Source organism: Clupea harengus, chromosome 26 (genome assembly GCF_900700415.2).
Source record: "Clupea harengus chromosome 26, Ch_v2.0.2, whole genome shotgun sequence".
NCBI lineage: Eukaryota > Metazoa > Chordata > Actinopteri > Clupeiformes > Clupeidae > Clupea > Clupea harengus.
The window spans coordinates 10,739,915-10,753,479 of NC_045177.1; the positions used below are offsets into that span (position 1 = coordinate 10,739,915).

Genomic DNA, 13,565 nt, shown 5'->3' on the forward strand with positions numbered 1-13,565 from the left:
TTATTTTTTATTTTTTTGTTTAGCCCTTGTGTCATATACACATCCTATGGATCGTTATTAGACAGTAACTCTTAAAGTCTGTGTCCCTGCGGTGTACACTGGCCCTCTTCAGCTGGCTGTTGCATTGGGAGATTCAGCCTCCTATAAAACAGAATACATTGAAAATACAGCATCAGTCATGTGTGCAGCCAGTCATTAGCAGCTGAAAAAACATCAGCCATGCATGACCAACTTACCCTATAATGCTCCCAGGTGCTGATTTCAGAGTACAGAGCATCTCCTGGGCAGGTGGTACCGGCCACAACTTGTCTGTGACCCTGGACTGTGTGATTGGCCTGTAGGAAGCGAGCGGTAACGGCACACTTTGCCAAGCGGTGGCGGACTAGATTCAGGCTGTGTTGGGTCGGCAGGGAGGCTGAGTAGTTGCCCACGAAGGCGACCCCGTAGCCGAAGGCGTTGTGGTTCCTGGTGTGAGCGCCCTGCCTCCCCCAGCCCCGGCCCTCGTACATGTATCCATCAGAACCCACCACAAAGCTGGAGAAACAAACATGGTTACTCTTCTCCCACAATTTGCTTTTTGAAATAATTGGGGGGAAAAAGCACTTACTGTAATGTTAAGTCTGTAGTGCTTACATGCTGTACATATTCTCTAAATAGTAGCTATGGTTGTTAAATTCGCATTCAAGTCTTAGAATTTCTGTAACATTAGAGTTCTAACGGTAGAGGGTAGGGGGTAGAGGAGGGTTGCACTAACCTGTATCCTATATCTTGCCACCCTCGCTCCTCCTGGTGGAAGCGCTGCATGGCGCGCATGTTCCTGGAGCACTGGTGAAAGGTCAGGCAGGGGCTGCTGGGAATCTCCGTGTGGTGAATGTAAAGGAACCGGAGCGGTGGGGAGAGGCGCACAGGGATCCCTTTAGGTGTTTGAGCCCCCCACTGACACCGAGGGATCATTGGAGGGCAATCTGAGCACAGGCAACAGACACACTTACTCAGGAGAGACAACAGACACACTTACTCAGGAGAGACAACAGTCACACTTACTCAGGAGAGACAACAGACACACTCTCTGAGCAGAGGCAACAGACACACTTACTCAGGAGAGACAACAGACACACTTACTCAGGAGAGACAACAGACACACTTACTCAGGAGAGACAACAGACACACTCTCTGAGCAGATACAACAGACACACTCTGAGCAGAGACAACATACACACTCTCTGAGCAGAAACAACAGACACACTCACTGAGCAGAGACAACATACACACTCTCTGAGCAGAAACAACAGACACTCTCTGAGCAGAAACTACAGACACATTCTCTGAGCAGAAACTACAGACACACTCTCTGAGGAGAGACAACAGACACACTTACTCAGGAGAGACAACAGACACACTCTCTGAGCAGAAACAACAGACACACTCTCTGAACAGAGACAACAGACACAGAAACAACAGACACACTCTCTGAGCAGAAACAACAGACACACACTCTGAGCAGAGGCAACAGACACACTGTCTGAGCAGAGACGACAACACACTCTCTGAGCAGAAACAACAGACACACTCTTCAGCTGCTATTGTTGTTAAAAAGAATTAAACAGCCTTCACTAACAGAGCTAGTTCAATTCACAACTTTGCAACTCAAATGCAGTTAACAATCTAAATTAAATTTTTTCCCTTTGGTTTTGCACTGCATGTATGATACACACATCAGTATGTACACTGATACTATGACTAACAAGCAATGGACTTTTATATACAACATTCAGCATAATTCAATCTGTATTGCACTGAACATTGAATATGATGACGTATTCCACCATAGATATTATTTAGTGGTGTTTTTTGTTGGAAAATATGATGGAAGAAGAGGCAGCACCCGACAGCTTGGAGTATTAGTGCAAGGTGGTGACAGCATTTTGTATATATGCAAGGAGATTTTGAATTCATGGTCACTATGGTCCAAGACACATTGTTGCAAGTCTACACAATATCCTATAAGTACATTTTAGATTATTAAATGCACCTATGCCACAATAACATGTTTCTAACTGGAGGCCTGTTTATTTTAATATTAAGGTTCAGACATGCTCATTTTCTTCTGTATGTCCTTGCTCTAGTAGTCTATAGATCTATAGGATGAATGTTGGCTAATAAATATTATTCAAATACATTTTTGGGTATGTATTTGGAAAATTACAATATTTATTCTGAGTCATGATTTGGGCATACAGACTGCATTATCCTGAGTTGTTTAATTGCCTCCATGTCAAGCTTGTTGCTACCGTGCAACACTAAAGAATATGACTAATAATGTTGAGCATGAAACATGTATATGGCCGTCTACACAAAAAGTTGTTTAACCGTTTCTGTAAGAACAAAATAGGGGAACCCAAAATGTATATATACGTATGTTTGTATGTAAATATATGTATAGATAGATAGATGGATAGATAGATAGATAGATATAGATATAGATAGATAGACTGATAGATATTTGAGTCACTGTGTTATATGCAAACAAACATGGCTGTGCACAACAACCTACCCAGATAACGCAGCACGAAATCCTGCACCCCCTCTTTCACGGCTTTCTTCAGCTCTTCTGAGGGGTGTCTGTCCTCCAGGAACTTCAGCACCGTCTCCTCCAGGAGGGAGGGGGGCACCAACTTCCTGTAGTTCTCCCTGCGCCTGGGACTGACGAGGCGTGGAGCTTTATCCAATCCAGCCTCTCCCAGCTGGAAGTGGTAGTAGGACTGGAGCAGCTCACTCAGTTTGGGGTGAGGTTCAGCTCCTTCAGAGAGGCGCACTCCCAGAAGGGCACCATCCATGCCCCCATTGATCAGTGCATCCGTGGCAAGAGAGGGTGCTCCCAGAAGTTTGAACACCATGGGCGCAGTAATGTTGTCCCAACATCCATCTGGACCCAAGCGCTCTGCTGATGAGGTATTATATGCATGGAGAAAAGACAGGCCCAAGGTCCTGGCCAGGGTGAGGAGGTGTAAATCCTGAGGATGGAGGCCTTGGGATCGGGCCTTCAGACCGGCTTCTATGCCCTGTAGGAGGGGCGCCAAGGCGACCGTGGTCCCATCAGGGGTGAGGACCACACCTCTCTCTTCACGGGCATCCGTCACAAAATTGTGGATGGCCTTGTCAAAGAATCGCAGAAATTCTAAACTCCATGCCTCGATGTCCCTGCTGTGGTTTGTTTTCAGAATATCAGACTCACTGTCACTGTCAATCGCCCCTAAGAAACTCTGTGTGAAAGCGTTGTCATGGCCTGCAGCCCTACGTAGGCTCCTTACTATAGACAGAGGGCTGACTTCCAGACTAGAGTCCTCGATCTGCTGGATGGCCTGGATGAAATGATCTGTATCCCTCTGGTGCACGGCTGTATAGAGAACATACGTGCTTAAGATTTCATTCAAACTGTTGAAGTGCACTAGACATATTAACTGATTTTCCCGCCAAATAGTAAACAATTCATGCCATGGGCACAATATTGCTAATTATTTAAAAGAAACAAAAACACATACATCTGTAAACTCATAAAATGTCAATTTTACCAGGTTATAGATTGGTATAATTGTTGTTAAAACATTGGTGCTGATGATCTAAAAGAAATAGAAAATGCGCAGAATACCAAACTCAGACATCAGAATGGATTTATAATCCTTTACCTGCGATCTGGATGTTGACGCATGTCCACATCAGAGCAATGAGCGATACTGTTGCAGTTTTCATTGCGAGAGGAGAGTGTGTGCTCCTGTGTCACCCTGAGTCCCCCAGCAAGGTCACAAAACAGGAGTAGCGATTAGCTCTCCAGCAAGGTCAGAGAGGGCGCTATGTATATTAGCTTAAAGCCAGAACTGATATGGTCTCCTGTTCATTGCCCTTTTCACCGCGGCAGGCTTCCTCTTCCAACAGAGACGTTTGGGAAATACAGACGATAACGTTCAGTGTAGTCAGCACCCACATTATAAAGGTTGCTTCATTCAGTCGGATATGTTTGCCTCAGCGACTTTGCGCAATGTGTTTGCCTGAAGCAGTGACACAAACATGACTGTTTATGTGTTCTGTGAACTTGCACAGTGAAGCAACGCTAGTGAATCAATGATTGTATATTTATTGATTTGATTATGTACTTCTTAGCATTTGATGTCATCTGAGTTTATTGGCTCATGTGCCAAGGTGAGAATATTTTCTGGAATCACATGCTAAATCTTTTCAGACCTTGTGTATATTGACCACTATGGGGAGTTGTGTTGTTGTGAGTTGTGAGGGACAGAGTACATTAATCAGTGACAGTTTGTCTGAGAGAGATGAACCATCTCTTGGTCTATTTACTGAGCGTGGTTCATGCTTATGTAATTGGTGGAGTCACTAAATGCACTTATGGACAGGAAACAACAAACCATTTCATGAAAAAAGTCTTTTTCCCCAGTAACTTCAACCTCTACTAGTCACTACGGTTTGTTTTTTAGCCTTTATAAAGTGTATGCAAATGTTTCTGACGTGTATTTCCCTTCTATATCAAATGTGTTACCAAGTGTGAAAAACACTGTTTATGATTAAACAATAAAAATTGTTCATTAGAAATATTTATTTCATCTGCAACTCCAGGAGGTTAATTAATGTTAATTAATTAATTAAATTGCTTCTATGACATAGGCAACAACGTAATAGAACTAAAAACTAGAGACAACTGAAGTCTTATCACAGTGAAGATTATATCAAAAACATCATGTCACTGAAATGGTCTCCAATGTTCCTCAACAAGGCTGAGAGAAACATTCTCCAGTTCTTCCGATGAATTTACTATTTTGTAGCCCAACTGATGTAAAGTGGTTTTACACAAGGTTTGCAAATATTCAACCATATCAAAAGACAACCTCAACCTCCAGCGCTCTGAATTTGTGGCAGAATCTCTTTTCGTACCATATACATCCATGTATGACCAACGACCCATATTTCCTTCTGTGTTCTTGTCAATCCAGTCCATGACGTTTTCATCAAAAGATAATCGCAGGGTCTTGAAAATCTCCTGGGTCTTCTGAAGAGTGTGGCTGGATAGATCCTCATACCTCACCAGCATGTACCTTCCTCTCAGCCAGTCAGGCTGTCTCAAGGCTGTGCTTACAGAACTGAGGAAGTCCTCGCACACGCTCACGTGTGTAAGATTTAGACCCTCAGGCTTCTGATGCTTCATCTTCCACAGTCTCATCAGTAGGTAGTTATCTGGGAAGGACATCATTCTGGAGGCCAATACTCCACGTGGGTCCCTGACCAGCTGGATGACCTTCAGGTTGAGTCGAGGGTCCTCCAGCAGGTCTCGGACATCACTGACCTCTGGCACTCGCACTGTCTTGATGACCACATTCCCTCTCTGCTGACAGGACTGTGAGGCCAGGGTGAGATTCAGGGAGCCACACGTCTCGATGCAATTTCTCTCAGTGATATACCCCCTATGGGGACTGAAGGAGTCACACACAGGGGGAGTGCAGAGGGCTTTGCTGGCCCCCCTGCGCCAGAGCTGGTTTGTGATGTGATTTTCTGGCCGTGGGGTGATGTAATCCTCCAAGAGGTGCAGGTCACAGTTGAACAAGCCCCTAAGGAGGTCCCTACTGGCCCCAAGTATCATCCTTCGGTTGGCAGGTGTTGACTTCAGCGCAGTCTGAATATGGTTTAGAGGTTCATACAGGTAGAAGACATCGGGGTGATGGTTGAAGAGTTGCCCCAAAAATGAGGAACCAGAACGGCTGGCAGCTAAGATGAGAATGTGGGTCTTCCCAGATACGTGAAAACTATGAGGATGCTCTTCTGGTCGATGTCGATTCAAGATGTTATGTGCCATCGTTCTGAATGGTCTAAGTACAGCATACTGGATGACTATAGCGACCAGGGCTAGCAGAATGACAACTTTCCAAGAGCATTGCATGGTGACTGGCCACCTAGACCCTAATAAATAAGGGCACAAAAAAACGGAATGTGAAATGAGAAGTACATGCAACAAAACCACACGTTTAGAGTTAAAAAAAAGAATTAATACTCAAGTACTAAATCACCTTATGCAAGAGGCATCACACCAATACTCTTCATGAGGTAAAGAAATTATACAACACTTATAACCTGAGCAGGGAATCAACAAAATCGGTACTGAAACATTCCAATCCAAAACTTGAAAAGTATGGTTAATTGAACAAATACACAAATGTGATCTCCTTCAGCAGAAAGCGAAGCATACCACCAAATGAAGGTTTGTTATTGTTCTGTTCCCGCTACGTGTTTTACACCACCAGTGCGTTAACGTAGGTCAGCGTTTCTCAAAGTGTGGGGCGCGAATGGACGCGTGATTTTTTTTGTGTGGCAATGCTTTCCTTTCTAGACAATATATTTTATGATTGACGTCGGCGTATTAATTGCAGCTGGACAATTAAAAAAAAAAACTTTCCCGGAGCATGAAAATGTAGTTAGGGAGGTGTACTGTTCCCGCTACGTGTTTTACACGTGCAGTGTGTTGACGTAGTCAAAAGTCAGCCAAACTCGATTTCACGAGCCAGGTAGCTAGCTCCTTTATTGATGACAGGTGAAAACTTATGAGTGAAACTGTACACAAGAAACGGAAAATACTTAGATGGTATCTTAACTAAACACAGCAAGCTACTATTTGATTCATCACACCAAGAATCAGAGCAACAACAGATGACAGCACAGCTGGCTAATAAGTGCTAACGTTAGCCACCAACAGGGTTATGAATGAATAGTGTGCCAACAGTGACATATTAGAACGTAACGTAAATTACTAATAATTACATTTTACCTTTCAACGAACTAACACAGTTCATAGAAATTAAACGTAGGTCACTTTAACATAAGTATCACAGTGTGAGACAGTGAAAAAACGTAGTCATTGTTTTCGAAGGTGCGAGGAAAAGCATAACTTACTAGATATGTGCATAACTATATTACTAACTTACTGTCACAGTCCCCTATCCCACGACACGAGCATTTGAGTGATGTCAAAGTAAAAGTCCGTCACCAGAAACCAATACAATACTGTGTGCGTGCAGGGATGGACTACCGAACAGGTCTACCGGGCCCAGGGGCCCATGAGCTCAGGGGGCCCCCTAAGCCAGAGCCTCTGCGTGAAGTCGCTGTTATAAACTTTGCTTGCTGTCAATTGATTTTGTTAATATTAGAGGTGGCTTAAATGTATCTCTTATTTGTGGTTGGAAGCAGTGTATTTTTGTTACACGTCCAGGCCAAGGGGCCCATGGTTTCATAATCCGTCCGTGTCCATAACAACAATACACTACAACATGAAACATGAAATCATTCCAAGCAATAAACATTTGCTGACCTCAATAAGATGCTATTTGTTATTACTTAAGGTTATTTCAATAATTTTGACAATTTTAGGCTTGGCCTACAATGTCATCGTAGCGATGAGGGACAGGTGGGGCTGGAAAAGGCCCCCTTGTTCAAAGTGGGGAATGACAGAAAAAGTTTGAGAACCACTGACGTAGGTAAACAGACAGCCAAATTCAATTACACAAGCCAGGTAGCGAGCGCCTTGCTCCTTTAATGATTTGTCAGGTGAAATTTATGAGTGAAACTGTAATACAGAAAAACAGAATATACTTAGAAGGTAAACACAGCAAGTTACTATTATATTCGTTACATCAAGAATCAGAGCAACATTATCTTCTAAGGTGCAATGGTGCACTTACCAAAGTCAGCAATGCTCTGACTAAGCATTTGCTATACTGAGATATGTTTTCTGCTTCATATTGAAAGTTGAGCAGTGGAAGCTGGATTCAGCAAGATCTTGGAGTGTTTCATTTATAATGTAACAGACCACTTTTAAAGCTATCTTACAAAAACACTGTGGCATAATGTATGTAGCAAATTCAATTGAATATGTACAGAATACGAGTATTTTTGTTGATATATCACTGAGATATGTAAAAAGGCCTAGTTTCAGAGAGAGGGATAGACAAATTCTTCAGCTCCTCTGAAGAATTAACACATTTGTAGCCCAGTTCATGCAAAGTTACTTGACATAAGGTTTGCAAATATTGAACCATGTCAAAAGAAAGCTTTAGCCTCCAGCTTTCATAATTGGTGGCCGAGTTCCGCTTTGTGCTTAAGACATCCATTGGGGACCAGCTGCCTCTTCCTTGTGTATTTTCTTCAATCCAGTCAACCACACTCTTATTTAAATCCATGCCTAGAAACTTAAAAATCTCCTGGATCTTTTGATGTGGGTCTTTTGCTAGATCCTCATACCTCACCAGCATGTACCTTCCTCTCAGCCAGTCAGGCTGTCTCAAGGCTGTGCTTACAGAACTGAGGAAGTCCTCACACACGCTCACGTGTGTAAGATTTAGACCCTCAGGCTTCTGATGCTTCATCTTCCACAGTCTCATCAGTAGGTAGTTCTCTGGGAAGGACATCATTCTGGAGGCCAATACTCCACGTGGGTCCCTGACCAGCTGGATGACCTTCAGGTTGAGTCGAGGGTCCTCCAGCAGATCTCGGACATCACTGACCTCTGGCACTCGCACTGTCTTGATGACCACATTCCCTCTCTGCTGACAGGACTGTGAGGCCAGGGTGAGATTCAGGGAGCCACACGTCTGGATGCACTCCCTCTCAGTGACATTCACCCTATGGGGACTGAAGGAGTCACACACTGGAGGAGTGCAGAGGGCTTTGCTGGCCCCCCTGCGCCAGAGCTGGTTTGTGATGTGATTTTCTGGCTGTGGGGTGATGTAATCCTCCAAGAGGTGCAGGTCACAGTTGAACAAGCCCCTAAGGAGGTCCCTACTGGCCCCGAGTATCATCCTTCGGTTGGTAGGTGTTGACTTCAGCGCAGTCTGAACATGGTTTACAGGTTCATACAGGTAGAAGACATCGGGGTGATGGTTGAAGAGTTGCCCAAAAAATGAGGAACCAGAACGGGTGGCAGCCAAGATGAGAACATGGCTTTTAGAAGAAGACGTGTTTTTTAAAGAGCTCTCTGCCAGACAGACAGTGTCCATTTGCAGCAGCTGGGAGTGATTTTGAGGATGTAGAACTGAACAGATATTCAGAGATGTAAAAGATCTGATCACAGCATACTGGATGACAACGGACACCAAAGCCAACAGAAAAACAATCCTCCAGGAACATTTCATGATAGTGTGAGTGTCACCCTTTCTTTTTTTATAAAATGCAGTCGGTACTCACAGCAGGAATTTCACAGAGAAGTGGAGATTTCTAGCAAAAGAACACCTCTGCAAAAGGCATTTCCTTTTCTCACCAGGAATGTCAAAATATGTCAACTATGTCAAAGGCACCTAAAGAGGTATGAAAGCAGACTCTTACCGTTGAGGTGACGAACACTCAGGTGACATTCGAAACAAGTAAAACTGGTGGTCCTGGCCACCTCCCTTTTTATTCTAGATAAGATGACAAAGTGGAATAACAATACAGGGCATTTCATGCACTGTAATTACTGAGCCAAAGCACATATAGGCTAGTAACCTAATGATTCTCTGTCTACATATATTTAAAAATCATGAAAATTATGAAAAATACTGACAATTTAAAAAAGAACAGATGTGTGAATAGTGTTTTCTCTTGACTTTTTAGGAGTTGATTCGGCTTTACATTTGATTTGCCCTTGGAAATTCGGATTGTCTTTAGTTATTAAAGAACTATACTAGAACTAGAACCACTATTCATCTTTAAATCAATTAAACTAAAATCCGTCGTCAGAAGCAATGCTAATTCAATGCCGTGGTCACAGATTGTGCATTACTTTTGAATGTCACAAATGTTAAAGTAGCCTATTGAAGTCCTAGTTTGACTGCGAGTGTTTTCAGTCGGGACAAACTTTACCCGTTTGTGATTGGTGCAACAGTAACGCCTAACAATTGGTTCAATAGGGAGGAAACGCCTACATCATGATGTTTCAGCCAATGGCGATGAAAAATCCTCTGTTCGTTTGGATTTGAGTAGTTGATGTTTCTGCAATGAATGAAGGGTTTTACCATCGTTAATAACCACCGGTTTTTATTATTTTCGACAGGAACTTAGCTGTATGTAGCAGTTGTTGTACATATAAAGGTACGCACTTTATTCAATCACACTATTTAAAGCCAAGATTTTAAAACATGCTAACTATAGTTTTTAGGTCAACGGGGTGAGCCAATCAGCTAGCATGCATGCTTATTGAAAGTGTTTTTAGCTCTCTTATGGGTTAGCTGGTTAGCTAAAATTCGAAGCTAACGTTACAATTATGGTACCTTCACGAGGTATGTGTCTGGAACACCCATCTATTCCCAGATGTAGATGTTGTGAAATTGTGTTGGTTGGCTGTCTTAAATGAACGTTATGGCAAACGATGCACTACGAAACTGGCAAGCTTGCTAGGTATTAGTTAGCTTTGGAGGGCTAACTAGCTAGCCACGGTTGGATGCTATCTTGGCTAAAAAAATGTTAGATATAATGTTATAGCTACCGAGCTTGTTTTCAACCAAACACATATTCACCTGCTCGTGTAACATGCTTTTGAAGAATCTGTCTGTAACGTTACATTTATCTGGTGTCCTAGGACTAGGCATGGGTGAACCTCCAGCACCAACGTTGGAATCCTTGGGAGAGGAAACCCGTTATTGGAAAGAGCTGGCTGCTAAACATCAACAGAGGTATCCAAAGAAACCTGCACACCTTAATTGATCTCCTATCGTTATGAAATGTTTTATTACGTATCGATCGCTGTTTCGTGTTATTTTAGCATTTGAACTAAAGCAAAATGCGTTCCTTTTTGTTGCATTATGCTCTCTCTCTGTGACTAGTGCTCAGGAAGCACACGACGAGCTACAGGAATTTCAGCAAATGAGTCGAGATTATGAGACAGAACTTGAGACCGAGTTGAAACAATATGAAACGCGGAACCGGGAACTACAATCCCACAATGAACGCCTGAGTTCGGAGCTCGACAACATCAAGGTAGGCTATTGCAGTCGTAGAGGCTCTAATTCCTCAAGTTTGTTTCAGTGGAATTCGAACTGTTGTATGTAGGATGATTAAACAGACCCTTCACATTCCCGTAATTGCGTTCAGGAAAAGTTTGAGGTACAACACTCGGATGCATTTCGGCAAATGTCGAGGCTAGAAGATGAACTTGCAGAGACTACGGCGGTAAAGGACCACCTGCAGAAATACATCAGAGAACTGGAACAGTCTAACGACGACTTGGAGCGGGTTAAAAGGTACAATTATTGGAATTGAACCAGTGAGTCCCATCATTTATGCTGTCAGAATGCAAGTGTCTTAATAAGTGACCTACTTTGCTTTCCTCTCTTTTAGGGCCACAATTATGTCTTTGGAGGATTTTGAGCTGCGGATGAATCAGGTTATTGAGAGGAATGCCTTCCTGGAGAATGAGCTGGATGAAAAGGAGAATCTTCTTGAATCAGTTCAGAGGCTAAAAGACGAAGCCAGGGGTGAGAGGAATGTGGCAATTGAGTTGTGATTGCACATTCTGCAATGGCCATGTTTGAGTGTAACCTACCACATTCTGTTGGAGTTAATCCGGTTCATCATAATGCTTACTTGTTTCATCTGTCCTCTGCCAGATCTAAAACAAGAGCTGGCTGTGACGCAGAAGCACGATCACCCTCCGTTAAGAGTTTCCAAGGGAACAGACAAGCCAGAAATGCCATCACTTTCTGGTTGTACCTCTGTCCCAGCCACCCCTGTCAACCCAACTAGTTCCTTCTGCACCCCCGCAGGAACCCGTTATAGAGGTACAGCCAGCACTATAAAGGGTGCTAAGAAGAACTTAATGGATGAAAATAGTCTTGATTGTGATCAGATTGAACTCATTCTCTGTATTATATTTTTGATGATAGTTGGTGAAAATTGTTGGATAGTTGGAGTCCTTTTACTTAAACCTTTCTGTTTGATGACTATGACGAGTTCACACACCGGTCTCTTTTCAGGTGTAACCATGTCTGGCACCCCTCTGACCACGTCCGCTCGTATCTCCGCTCTCAACATCGTTGGGGAGCTGCTGAGGAAAGTGGGGGTGAGTCATAATGAAGAGCAGTGTGCCTCTAGTGGTCATCACTGTAGATGCAGGTGTTTTTTTACAGCATCATGATTTTGTGAAACTTTCCCTGTTTCAAAATGTAATAATGTTTGTGTTCAGATTAATATTGCATCCTATGTTCATTTCGGCCCGTGTTAATAGTGTGTGTCTTTCTGGTCCTTCTTTAACAGAACCTTGAATCCAAGCTCGCCTCCTGTCGAGATTTTGTTTTTGACACATCAACTGGCAGGCCAGCCCTTCCTTCTGGGACTGCATCTCCAGCCACCCACCAAGCCAGCCCTGACGTCCACTCCACCGGCCCAACCATGCCTCCGTTTGAGAAAAGGTATATCTTCTGTTAAGTATGGTGATATAACGCACTGTGAGCACATCTGTTTTTTTTTTCATGCATTATATGTATCTAGGGAAGTAGTCTACACAGTAGAGATTCACATGTATTTATTTTATTAAATAATTTCCCAAATTGTCAGTCATTATTATATTGCAATTATTGATTGCTTCAATGTTCATATGTCTCTCTTCTAGTTTGGTGAAACGGCTGGAATTCGGACCTGCATCCTCCCACTCGGCTTCATCCCCCCTGCTGTCTCCACAAGGCGGGGTCAAGATGCTGCTGTAGAGACTACACACTATGGACCTCAATTCCCTACCCATTATCCCAATGGGGATTTTTGTGTGTCTGTGTCTTCCGTACCTTGTGCATCGCTTCAGTTGAAGTATTTGAAATGGCTTGTGCTCTTTCCTCTTTTGTGTCTGGTCACTTAAAGGAGTAAAGTAACAGGCTAGCTCTCTCATGCTCTTTGCTTTCGCATGTCCAGCTACTTTGGACTGAGGCAAGAGGGGTGATTAGAAACAGAAGCTGGAACCAGAACCCAAATGAAAACACTGACTGTCTCTATGCACTTTCCCCCCCCATGAACAGCTGTGCATCTTTTGTATCTTTACTTCAAAGTTCTCTCCATGGAAACGCATATCCCTGTGTCTTTACACATCATCTAACCTCATTTGCTCTCTGTGAGCCTCTCCTAAGTGGGACAGAGGCTTGTCAGGGGTTTAGCGTTAGCCTTTAGCCACCACTGCTGCCTTTTAGTAAGATGTGTGTCTGTAGAATGCTTCCTTGGAGCCATAAGTCAGCCATTCTTTAGCTCGTTGCAGTTAAGTTGCCTTGATTGCTGAAGCTTAGGCGTTTGTGTGTTGCAAGCTGCTATGTTTGCACTGCGGAGACATGGCTTTAGGGGGGATTTCTTTTAAGTATGTATTAGCTGCCCTGAGATCTGCTGCAGGGACAAGTTGAGCTTTATATTACTTTGTTGACATTCACTCAGTGAAGTCCTTTAGTCTTTATCTGCACACGATGAAATTGTTGGTAATTTAAGATTCAATTTATTAAAAGGGTAAAACTATCCTGGCTGTCAAACCAGTTCTACCACACCAGCTTAGTCAAGTGAGTGGTGAG

The 13,565-nt window shown here is 43.2% G+C and overlaps 4 protein-coding genes across 4 annotated transcripts; 1 reads left to right on the plus strand and 3 right to left on the minus strand.

Moving 5' to 3' along the window:
• Nucleotides 1-18: 18 nt before the first annotated feature.
• Nucleotides 19-3,973, minus strand: pglyrp2 (peptidoglycan recognition protein 2). The gene is made up of 5 exons (XM_012831197.3): nt 3,687-3,973; nt 2,555-3,397; nt 755-965; nt 237-534; nt 19-141 (listed from the first exon to the last, which is right to left on the minus strand). The coding sequence occupies exons 1-5, from the start codon at nt 3,748-3,750 to the stop codon at nt 109-111; spliced, it is 1,449 nt and encodes a 482-aa protein (XP_012686651.2). The 5' UTR covers nt 3,751-3,973; the 3' UTR covers nt 19-108.
• Nucleotides 3,974-4,450: 477 nt separating this feature from the next.
• On the minus strand, nt 4,451-6,584 carry LOC105903428 (carbohydrate sulfotransferase 1-like). The gene has a single exon (XM_012831182.3). The coding sequence runs from the start codon at nt 5,942-5,944 to the stop codon at nt 4,754-4,756; it is 1,191 nt and encodes a 396-aa protein (XP_012686636.2). The 5' UTR covers nt 5,945-6,584; the 3' UTR covers nt 4,451-4,753.
• Nucleotides 6,585-7,565: 981 nt separating this feature from the next.
• Nucleotides 7,566-9,895, minus strand: LOC105903429 (carbohydrate sulfotransferase 1-like). Its single transcript, XM_042703934.1, has one exon. It carries the CDS (start codon nt 9,183-9,185, stop codon nt 7,959-7,961), a length of 1,227 nt encoding a protein of 408 aa, XP_042559868.1. The 5' UTR covers nt 9,186-9,895; the 3' UTR covers nt 7,566-7,958.
• Nucleotides 9,896-10,001: 106 nt separating this feature from the next.
• LOC105903445 (nuclear distribution protein nudE homolog 1-like) lies at nt 10,002-13,309 on the plus strand. Its single transcript, XM_012831203.3, has 9 exons — nt 10,002-10,119; nt 10,607-10,700; nt 10,851-11,004; nt 11,119-11,267; nt 11,365-11,501; nt 11,634-11,804; nt 12,000-12,085; nt 12,280-12,434; nt 12,635-13,309. Exons 2-9 carry the CDS (start codon nt 10,615-10,617, stop codon nt 12,726-12,728), a joined length of 1,032 nt encoding a protein of 343 aa, XP_012686657.2. The 5' UTR covers nt 10,002-10,119; nt 10,607-10,614; the 3' UTR covers nt 12,729-13,309.
• The last annotated feature ends 256 nt before the right edge of the window (nt 13,310-13,565 follow it).